This window comes from Gossypium raimondii, chromosome 4, assembly GCF_025698545.1.
Source record: "Gossypium raimondii isolate GPD5lz chromosome 4, ASM2569854v1, whole genome shotgun sequence".
NCBI lineage: Eukaryota > Viridiplantae > Streptophyta > Magnoliopsida > Malvales > Malvaceae > Gossypium > Gossypium raimondii.
In genome coordinates this window covers 34671586-34683575 of record NC_068568.1, presented here as the reverse complement: position 1 = coordinate 34683575, position 11990 = coordinate 34671586, and the positions used below count along the sequence as shown (strand labels likewise).

The window sequence follows — 11990 nt, the reverse complement described above, 5'->3', positions numbered from 1 at the left end:
CATCTTTTTCCCTTTTAATTCATTTTAATTACCAAATTACCAAAATGCCCCTAACTTAAAAATTTCCTATTTCACTTATCTCATTTCCATTTTTGTCCATAACTTAACCGATGGTCTAATTACCATATAAAGACCTCCAATTTAAAATTTCATAACAATTGGACACCTCTAACATGTAGAACTCAACTTTTGCACTTTTTACTTAGTCCTTTTGACTAAATTGAGTGCCCAAACGTCGAAAATTTTGAACAAAATTTTCACAAAATCATTCCGTGAAATTGTAGGCCATAAAAATATAGTAAAATTAAAATTTTTCCCATCAGATTTGTGGTCCTGAAACCACTATTCCGACTAGGCCCAAAATCGGGATGTTACATATTCACTCTATGAGGAGCACGCAAAAAAATCGGAGATGGATGACCATTAAAATTGAACTAGAGAAAGCTTATGATCGAGTGCGCTGGGATTTTATTGCCGCGTCAATTCAAGCTGCAAGTATTTCTAATTTTTTACGTAATGTTATTATGTCTACAATTTCCAACTCTACTATGCAGGTTTTGTGGAACGGGGTTCCAATTCTGAATTTTTGGCCAGCTAGGGGCGTTCGACAAGGTTGCCCTTTATCTCATTATTTGTTTATATTATGTATGGAGTGATTGAGTCATAGTATTCATGATGCCATTGATGTTGGCAATTGGGCCCCTATTTGACTGGTTCGTAATGGTCCACCACTTTCTCATTTTTTTGTTGATGATTTGATCCTTTTTGGCCATGCTGAGGAACATCAAGCTCGGGTTATCAAGAATATTCTTGTTGATTTTTTGTAATTACTCGGGTCATAGGATTAATATGAGGAAGATGAATATTTTTTCTCTAAAGGCGTGGATGGCAGTTTAAGGAGACGTATCAACAGTTTTTTTTTGTTTTCAAGAAGTGAACAACTTGGGGTCTTTTTTAGGTGTACCCCTTTTTTCAAGAGAGGGTTACCAACAACACACTACGCTTCGTGGTTGATAAGGTGCGAAGTAAGCTGTCTAGTTAGGATGCCAGGCAACTTTCCTTAGTAGGTAAGGTGACTTTAGCTCAATCGGTTCTTCTTTCGATCCCAAGTTATTTTATGCAGACAATGATAGTTCCTAAAGGCTTATGTGATAAGATTGAACGCATTGTTCAGAAGTTCGTTTGGGGATCCACTAACGGTAATGCTAAGGTGGCATTGGTTAGTTGGGATTTGGTGTGTCAACCAAAATCTCATGGGGGCCTTGGTCTGAGGCATTTGGAAGATCATAACACTTCTTTCATGATAAATGTTGGTTTTAACATTGTCTCTAATGTCAATGCTTTATGGGTTCGGGTCCTTTGGTCAAAATATAGGATTCCCAATGGTTTACCTGAATTTATCAAGGGGGCGTTGTTCTTTCTTATGGAGATCCATTGCTATGGTATGGCCTCTTATCCGTGAAAACCTTTTATGGTTTATTGGAGATGGTAATAGTATCCAATGCTGGCGAGACCTTTGGAATCCAAATCGTGGCCCCTTATTCTATCATATTCTATGCTCTTCTAACCTTTATATGGATTGTACTCTTAGTAATATGATTGCAGGTGATGGTTCGTGGAAATTAAACCTTTTTCAATTGTAGGTTTTAAAAGATATCATTAATAAAATTGTTGGAATTCCACCGCTGCATCCTTCTTTGGGCCCAGATAAAATAGTATGGGGTGCTACTTCGACTGGCTTATTTTCTCTCAAAAGTGCTTATAAGAAGATTCGAAATGGTACACTGAATCCTAAAAAATGTATTTGGGAGATGCCTTGGAGATTTAATGGACCTCAGCGAATTTGTTTCTTCTTATGGCTTACCCTCAAGCGTCGTTTACTTAAGAATGTTGAAAGGACAAGAAGAGGTATTGGGAATAGCATCGCTTGTGGGTTTTGTGGACATGAATACGAGGATATGTTACATGTACTCAGAGATTGCTCTGCTGCTAAAATCATTTGGGACAAACTTATTCCAGAAAAAAGATGATCTAGGTTTTATATCGATTCCCTTCATAATTGGATGGCGATTAATCTTCAAAATCATTTCTCTATTTCTTTAGATGGGGTGGATTGGCCATGCCTTTTTGGGATTATCGCTTGGCGTATTTGGAAGAATCATAACTTTTTTATTTTTCAAGACTTTTCTTAGAGTTACGAAATGTCCTTAAAGTTTCATACAACTGGGAAAAGCAATATACATTAGCCTTAAAAGAAGCTTTTCTCAAGGTACATTGTTATTTTCATAATTCATATACAGATAGCAATTGGGTAAGCTTGAGAACAAATGGTTCGGTTAGCCTTGATGAAGGCTTTGCAACAGTTGGAGGTTTTGTGTGTGATCATAATGATGGGTGGATCATGGGGTTCTGTAGGTATTTGGGCAATTGTACGGTGGTAGAGGCTGAGCTTTGGGGGATATTAAATGGCTTAAATCTTATTTTGGACAGATGGTTCGAAAGGGTCTTAATCCAAACTGACATCATTGAAGTTGTTAACGCTATTCAAGAAGGTTCTTCAGGAAATTCTAATTTTGCACTCGTTAGAAGAATTCATCTTATCCTTAAAATGGTAAAATAGTGGAGGATTCAACGTATACCTCATGAAGAGAATCTAGTTGCTAATAGTCTGGCCAAGTCAGTTCATTCTAAAAGGCTAGGCTTAAGATTGGTTGAGGATTTAACTTATTGATTTTGTAACCTTTTCTTTTCACAATATATATATATATATATATATATATATATATATATATATAAAAGGCATGTAAGTGGAAAATGCTCATCTTTTTCTTTCTTCTCCATTGAAACAACTAAATAAAAACCTAAAGACCATTTTTGAAAGCTTTGTACATTAGGTCCTTGATTAGGTAAATTTTTTTAAGTCATTTTCTTGTAATTTTTCTATTTTTGAGGTCATGAGAGCTTAATTTAGCTAGCCTATGTACCAATTTGCAAAATCATAAAGTTTTTGAAAGTTTCCATTATTGATTTCTTGAATATTTTAATATTAAATTGATAGATTTTAAACTTAGATGTGAAAAGGACTAAATTGTAATGTTTAAATTGTTAGTTTTGTACATAAGGAATAAAGTGAATAAATTGTGAAATTAATATGAAATTTTAATAATAATATATAGTAGGAGTCCTTAAGGGATGTAATTGAAATCAGTTTAAAATTATACCTAAAATTTAAAGATATAACTATTTCGATTTTAGGGAGTAAATTGAATAAAATGCAAAACTTTAGGGTATTGAAAAATAAAATTTCATAGGTTCAAAAATATCATGGCATAACATAAAAATATTTGGTATTGATAAATTATTTAAAATAATTAATTAGATCAAGAATTGAATCAAATTGGAGATAATCAAGGAAAAACAAAAATAATCGATTAGTCCTCAAGATTCAATTTGTTTACTGTTTTTCCGTATAAGTTCATATGGTATATATATGTGTTTAAATAATTATGTCTTTAGGGTATTGAAAATAAAATTTCATAGGTTCAAAATATCATGGCATAACATAAAAAGGTTTGGTATTGATAAATTATTTAAAATAATTAATTAGATCAAGAATTGAATCAAATTGGAGATAATCAAGGAAAAACAAAATTATCGATTAGTCCCTCAAGATTCAATTTGTTTACTGTTTTTCCGATAAGTTCATATGGTATATATATGTGTTTAAATAATTATGTGTTTGATTTGTATATGTATAATTGATTATGAATTAATTTTTGGGAAATTGGTATGAAAGGTGATATTTGGACTAAATTGCAAAGAAATGTTAATTTGTGTAATATGCCCATTTGAAGTTAGTAAATGTTAGGATACGATTGGCATGCCAATAGGGTTTTATGCGCACTTGTACGGGATTAGTTACAGATGTTACTAAGTTCCAATATTTGTTGCGGAATCGAAGATACATGTTACATAGGTTTAGCTTGGACCGGTAACTTGATGTTGTTTTAAAGGTTTAATCCGGATAGGTAACCTGACATGTATATTTTCATCTTGGATAATCAATCTGTCGTGTTGTTATAAAGTTTTAGCCTGGACTAGGAACCTGACACGAGTATACATAGCTCGGACAAGCAATTGGAGTAACGGAGATACCTGTGTATCCAAATCCGTTTACTAGGGTTCATCGGGCGAAACAGTTAAAGTGAAAATCAAAAAGTAAAATTACATTATATGAAATTGATATCCAAATGGACAATTTTTTAATTGAACATGAGTATGGTATTGAAATGTTGATATTGTGATATATATATATATACATAATTGTATCTTTCTTTAATTGAATAAGCTTTGAGTTTGGTTCAGTAAATGACTTGAATTAGCATGTTATGTACTTGTGAGATCATATGATTTGATTATAAGTAAATACTCACCTTGTTAATGTTTTGGTTTGCCATGTTAGGAACATTGAAGTGAGTTAATCTTCTGCGCGTTTAATTGGATTTAATTTCAATTGTTATTTGGTTGCCTTAATTTTAGATAATTTATGTTATTTTGTTTAATTACTTTTAATTTGGTTGTTCGTAATATGATTTTAGATTAGCATTATTTAGCCCGATTAGTGTAAAATATTAATTTAAGTTTAATTCAACCTCCCTTGGACACGATTCTTAAAATACTTCCCAGAGTGTTTCGTTGTAACATTATTCTATATTACAATTTGACTCGCACACTTGCAGACACCATTATTTTATTTATTATATATTTTGTTGTAGTATTTCCAGTACAAATGTTCGCATGTCTAGCAGTGGTCAAGAGTTGACTGATCTTCCTGAGGGGCACAAAACCATTGGTGTCAAGTAGGTCTACAAGACAAAACTGAATGAAAATGGGGAGGTTGACAAGTGCAAGGCATAGTTAGTGGTTATGGGGTACAAACAAGAGTATGGTGTAGACTACATGGAAGTTTTTGCCCCAGTTGCAAGGCATGACACCATTAGATTGGTGATTACTTTAGCAACGCAGAACTTTTGGTCTATCTTCCAGTTAGATGTCAAATCGACATTCTTACATGGATACTTAGAGAAATGGGTATTTATTGAACAACCCCCTAGTTATATTAAGGTTATATTAAGGTTGGAAATGAGCATAAAGTTTATTGATTGAATAAAGCTCTTTATGGACTAAAACAAGTTCCATATGCTTGGTATGGTCACATTTAGGGTTATTTTTTAAAAGTAAGGTTTCAAAAGTGTCCATATGAACATACACTTTTTGTTAAAATTGGAGATAATGGGAAAATGCTCATTGTATACTTAATGTTGACGATCTTATTTTTACTAGGAATGATAGGGTCATGTTTGATGATTTCAAGAAATCTATAATAGATTAGTTTGATATGTCTAGTCTTAGGAAGATGCATTATTTCTTTGGCCTAAAAGTGATACAATCTGATGATAGAATTTTTGTCTCCTAGAAAAAGTATGTGAGAGAAATTACAGATTCAAGATGACGGATTGCAACTCTACCAACACTCTAACTGAGTTTGGCTTAAAACTAATTAGAAAGGAGATGAGAAGAAGGTGAATAGCACACTTTACAAGCAATTTATAGGCAGTTTGATGTATCTAATTGCTACGATGCCAGATATTATGTATCCTGTGAGTCATATTAGTAGGTACATGGAGAGTCCAACTGAAAGGCATTTATTAGCTGCCAAGAGAATCCTTCGTTACTTGCAAGGAACCAATGATTTTGGTATTTTCTACAAGAAGGGTGAAAAGTCAAACATGATTGGCTTCACTGATAGTGATTATGTAGGAGATCAAGATGATAGAAGAAGCACTTCAGGCTATGTTTTTATGCTTGGCACAGGGGTTATTTCGTGGTCATCTAAGAAGCAATCCATTTACACATTATCAAACACAAAAGTTGAATTTGTTGCTAATACAACTTGTGCTTGTCAAGCTATTTGGCTTAAGAGAATCCTTGAACAACTACAATTCAAACCAGAAAGAGCCACTACAATTTTCTATGATAACAATTCAACCATTAAGTCGAAGAATCTTATGTTGCATGGAAGAAGCAAGCATATTGATGTAAAATATTACTTTCTGTGAGGTCTTAGCAATGAAGGAACAATTGAGCTAGAGTACTGCAGAAGTAAAGATCAAGTTGATGTATTTATCAAGCCTCTTAAGTTGGCATCATTTGTCAAGTTTTAGAAAATCTTGGCCTTTGATGTCAAGTAGTATGTACTAAACTGAAAATGTACTTTCTGTTTAAAGGGAGGGCTGTTGAGATGGTTTTATATTTAGTAAATAAATCACCCCTAAAAGTTAAGGATTATCAAATATGGTTGAAGATTTTTGTCGTATTTAATTTTTTGTTATTTTTAACTTTGAACTTACTAATTTTAACTATTGTAAAGCATATAAAAATTAGAACCATTTGAAATTATTTATCAACTCAATACAAATATTTTTCTCTCATTTGAATTAAGAGCTGATTATTTTCTCTTTCTCTGCTTGTAAGAGCAACAATAAGTTGGTTATTGTTTCACTATTTCATTTTTATTAAACATACCATGTACATATCATAATTTCATGTTATAACAAAAACTTCAAGCTATTAGGCATGGTTAATTGTGCCAGTTCGTGGAGTATTAAGGAAGTGAAACGAGGGAAGGCTAAAATTATAATCCAAAAATGATATGTGGGGCAAATGTTGACACCGATCCTACATCATGCAATTTCTATATCCCTAGCAATAGTAGATTGTAATTCTTGATCAGACATGTTGCTTGTATTCCTATTGAATGATTTATTGCTAAATATCATGGCAAGGGCACTCTTTGATCTCCGAATTGGTTGAGTCCCCCCGTTACTCTTTTTTGCCAGATCCTCCGATAGTATGTTGACAAGATTCTCGAAAAGCCGCCGGAATGTTGGATACCTTGACACTGATTTTGTAATCCCTTGTAACCTTTATTAAGAAGCAAAAACAATGAGGTTCGATTAGGAAAGCATGACACAATGTCAAGAAAGATTAACATGTTAGTTGCATTCTCACCTTCGGGCTATTGCATCAAGCTCAGCTCGTTTACGGTCAGATTCGGGAGGAGATCCGATCTTTGAAATTTTCAACCTTTCTGGATCACCACAGAGCAAAACTAATTTGCCTAAGTAATCCTCTTCTTCCTCGGAGAGATTCTCAGATTTTATTTGCTCCTTTAATATCAAAAAGGGGTTAAGAAACCAATCGAAGAAGGTGTCTTTCGGTCTGTTTGTAGCCGTTATTTCAGTATTGTCACCTATATAGAAGCATCCATTTGGAAGTTTATGACAATGATCTCTTTCATAAGTTTTCTTGGGGTTACATAAGAAAAAACAAAATTTACTTACTCAATAATATGCCAGATCTATTGTTGTTCACAGAGCGCAATAGTGTTTGAAGAAGGCAATAAGCTGGCAAGCCTATCCCGATCACTCTACTTCCTTTGGTCAACTTGGCCTCTTCAATGTCTTTTGAGGTTATCAGCCTTTCAGAAACCATTTTTTCCCCATGGCGCCGGCACTCCTTAAATAAGCCCTCAAGTAGCTATATAATCATAAACAAACTCTTTTAGCAACCAATTACTGTAAGATATGAATATCTTCAAATTTTAGTATCAGATGCATGAAACAAAATGCAGGTTCTATTCCAAATGGAAAACAGATAATTCACCTCGAGTGGCTTCAAATCAATCCTTGTATTCGTAAGTGAATCCATACGAGCAGGAGGATGAGGTTTCAAGGAGTCAGATTCCGATAATGAGCCTGCATTAGAGATGGGCTCCTTTAGGTTTTGGCGATACTTAGGCCTGTTTATAAAAGAAAACCTGTAAAAATTTGTCCTGTTGTTATATATAATAGTGATAAGTTATTAGAGTGCCAAATAAAACCTGGCAAAGCAAGATCCTTCAGGCATGTCAAGGACATCATTGCTGTATTCATCGTATATGGACAACGAAGCAATAACGTAACAAAGTCCGAACCAAAATGAGGATTCCTGAATTAAGAAAAACCCACAAAATCGAGTTATATGTTGAACGGAAATATGGACAAGGAAGACAAAAGCTATGTAGAAGATATTAACCTGATAAACAATCACCCCTGCGTAGGCACCGAGGAAGATGCTGGAGACCATGGAGCCCAACACTGCTCCAACAGTAGCCAGTGGCCAAAGTAAGATAGCAAGGCCTGCAAATGGTACGCATATAGTCTCCAAGAAAGGGCCTTCTCGACCTATAAGGTCATGAAATAATCGACGCCACCCCTTATAGAGCATGTAAGGACTTTTACATAGGGCTATAAGCGAAATCACAGGAAAATCTACTATAAAACCAAGCACCGCAGCTATAAGCGCTGGTGGAAGATAAAGAAATCTGCATATGATGATCATAGAAAAGTCAGTTGAACATAAGTAATTCTTTTGAACATGAAACCAGTAAGAGCAAGAACCGCATATCTACCTAATCTCGTAGTATTTTCCATTTGGGGGCCCTTTCTGTCGCAGGTCTTCCATTAACGAGACATAGGAATGGAAACAAACATCATAGAAATCCCTGACTACAGTGAAGCTGCCACTGATAGTGCTCAGTGTGCCATCCTGGAAACAAATCGATATAAGTCTCCCTTTCATGATACAAGAACAAGAGATGTTAATCTATGAAAAAATTTTATATTATCGGAACACGGATGCTTAAGACATACATAAAAACAATGGACAAACACATTGGTCTTTCCTTTTCCTACAGCATCAAAAGTAGCAAATATCGGTGAAAGAAAGCCGTACAATACACCTCCTATGCTACTTCCAACAATGCCAACGACGACCCATAATATCAAGACAACCGGTAGGAATACGCAAATAAAGAGCTTCAGAAATGGTCCTAATAGTTTAGTTCTGCTCAATAAGGAGATAAACAGAGTAAGAAACCGAATAAAATAATATGGAGGCAAAGCAAATGGGAAAGTCAGGGGGCAAGAAAATCACCTCACAATGCTATAACAGGTCCAGTAACCATGAAACGGCAAAAGCCCCAATATGATGGATGAGTTTACGATTGTAATAATAAGACATATCAGTGGGCAGAAAACGATTCCTGAATGTATAATGCAGTGCAAGATTTCAATTCCTTAGTTGGATACAAAAACAAAAACATAACCAATTTGAATGTATTTCCTTAAACTGCATGTCCTAAAAACAACATAAAAACAGATTTAAATCACTCACCTTTAATTGTGCCTAACAGTAGCAAGCCAAAGAAGTAAGGTAGAAAGCATATAAAGTTCCATAAAGTAGCCAAAAACCCCTTTGGAGCCTCCATATTTTCTCCAGATCTCAACAATGTTTAAACTGTCCCAGTCCACTATAACCAATTTGCCTCAAAACCCAACATCAAAAACTTACAAAAAAAAAAAAATTAAGTATAGTTTATCTCGGTAGCTGGCTCCAAATCACAATGGGACTGCCAAAATATTTGAGAGTCTGGAACCCTTGGTTTGATAAAAGCTTAAAGCTTTGAATGTAAAACTAACTGAAAAATATCACATGGGATGTGCAGATTAAGAGCATATTTGACAGTTGATAAATCAGTCAATAAGCAAAGAAATGTTTAGCTTCTTTGGTTTTCTTTTTTTTTTTTTTTCACTAAAATTTCCCCGGGGGGGGGGGCGTTGGCCTGAACTGGAAGTTAAGCAATCTTGAAATACTGTGCCTCCATTTGAATCAGACAAAATAATTGGAAAACAATGTCAAAACTAATAAAGAATCTAAATTAAAAAAAAAAAAAAGAGGCCATGGCAATATCCTTGTAAAACTTTTGGTTTGGTTTTAACAGCAAACCTAACTTTATAGTTGAATGTCACCCTTGCTCATCACCATGCCACGTAGGAAAGTAATTGCATGGGCTGACGCGTGATTAAAAGTGCGCGTGGTGTCTAATAATTGACGTTTGTGTCTCAAACCTTGGTCCGTGTGTTGTCGGCATCTTGATCGTTGCTGTTCGAAAATTATTAAAATATGTTTTAAGAGAAAGAGACTGTTCTTCTTTCATTCAACCAAAAAAAAAAAAACCAAGCTTAAGTGCTCTCTGATTATTACTTAATAAAATATGACAAGCGGAATGGATACCTTTTCTTTTTCTATTAACACTTTACATTTTAAAAACTCTCCTTTCAATTTTCATAAAATGCTATTCCTTATATTTTACATTTAACATTTTAAAACATTAAAGCAAAGGAAAAAAACACTTAAACACATGTTTTAATGCAAAACATATGTAATTTATGCATGTAATTCAAAAGGTTTCAGATGCGATTTAACTTTATTTGATTCCTGTATGATTTTGCGAATAATCAAAATTTCAATACATTTTGTTAAGATTATACGTCAATAAAAGAATATCCAGCCTAATTAGAAATTAACAAAGATTTCATTATTTCCCTTTCTAGTTGGAGAAATCATAGTTTGGGATTCCGAACTCTTTTTTGACGAAAAGATTTCCATTTATTTTTTTAGAAAATTTCTCTTCTTTTTTTCTTTAAAAACAAATAATTTTTTTAAAAAAAAAATGATTAGTGGTCCATTATCTACCATGACAAAGAATCCTATTAGTCATCCTTCCGCTTCTTCTTTTTTTTGTTCTTTTTTCGTGATCACTGGGTTGATTCGTTATGATATTGTTTTTAACATCTTTTATGCAATACATTAATTAAAAGTTATAATATTTAATAGTTTAATAGAAATAAAATATTAAAAAAAGTTTAAATTTTCAAATAAACAAGTTTTCTCTCAAGTAACCAACTGGCTAAGTGACTTGATTTACATCCCAAACTGGGAAAAGACATGAATTTTGGTTTCTCAAATGGTTTCTTTGCCACTTTGTTTTATCTTTTAAAACAAAAATCAACATTCTATAACTTGCACACTTTAAATAATAGAAAAAGTTTGGCCATGGAAAGGGTGAAAGAGTTGGTTGGAGTGGAGTATGAAAAAAAGATCTAACATTCCATCAACTAAATTTTCCACTACTAATAAGGTTGGAAGTAGACATTTGGTTTGTTTTTATTATATGGTAATTATGTTTGAAGTATTCTATAATATTATAAATTTAAGATTTTTTTATGTATTTAATTGAGATATTTTACTTGCAATTTAATTGAAAAAAATTAACAACAGAATCTTTTCTTTTTATGCATTTAACTGAGATTTTTAATTGGGAAGAACAAGACCCATAATTGTGGGAGACAAAATTAGGCTTAAAAGGTGGGTGGATTAGCAGAGGAAAAGGGGCAGTGGGGGAAAGGGTGAGAATCGGAGTAGGTGGAGGGATGGGAGAACGGTAGGAGGAGGAGAAAGAATAGAAAATGATGAAAAATGACAATTTTATTACGTCTGTAACAGAAAATAGTTAATAATAATTAATTTATTATTTTTAAAAGTTTAATAATTAAGTTGAAAATTAAGTAACTCTTTTATCATTGAAATTAAAGCTGAGTAACTAACACTTTACCCTTTAAAATATTTTATAATTATATAAAATTTAATTCAACACATAAGATTTTCAAGCAACCTCAATAAAGTATCTTTCGTAACTTAGATAAACTGATATGTTAAGTTGTCATAATGTGGTTCCCAATCTTATCATCATTTATTTATCATTTTGTTGTTTTTTATTTATTATATAACTATATACTGTTTTTTGGTAAATACTTTTATAACTATATACTAAAAATTCTATCACACGTATAAATCAGATAAATCATATATTTAAAATAACATATAATTTATAATAAAATATGTGGTTCAAAATTAATTAATAGTAATAACACATGCAATATTTATGGTATTAGAATAAATTGAAGATTTAATCTATATGTTTTAATTATTGACATAATTGGGTCAATCTACTTTTATAATATCATTCATTAGTCTAAAGTTAATAT

General features: G+C 32.9%; 2 protein-coding genes across 2 annotated transcripts; one reads left to right on the top strand and one right to left on the bottom strand.

Annotated features, from left to right (window-relative positions):
* The first annotated feature begins 5639 nt into the window (after positions 1-5639).
* Positions 5640-6119, top strand: LOC128040478 (secreted RxLR effector protein 161-like). The gene has a single exon (XM_052629240.1). The coding sequence runs from the start codon at positions 5640-5642 to the stop codon at positions 6117-6119; it is 480 nt and encodes a 159-aa protein (XP_052485200.1).
* Positions 6120-6527: 408 nt separating this feature from the next.
* Positions 6528-9829, bottom strand: LOC105780719 (uncharacterized membrane protein At3g27390). Its single transcript, XM_012605200.2, has 10 exons — positions 9277-9829; positions 9037-9145; positions 8754-8946; positions 8513-8649; positions 8137-8425; positions 7943-8049; positions 7726-7861; positions 7404-7599; positions 7072-7312; positions 6528-6984 (listed from the first exon to the last, which is right to left on the bottom strand). The coding sequence occupies exons 1-10, from the start codon at positions 9368-9370 to the stop codon at positions 6744-6746; spliced, it is 1743 nt and encodes a 580-aa protein (XP_012460654.1). The 5' UTR covers positions 9371-9829; the 3' UTR covers positions 6528-6743.
* Positions 9830-11990: the final 2161 nt, after the last annotated feature.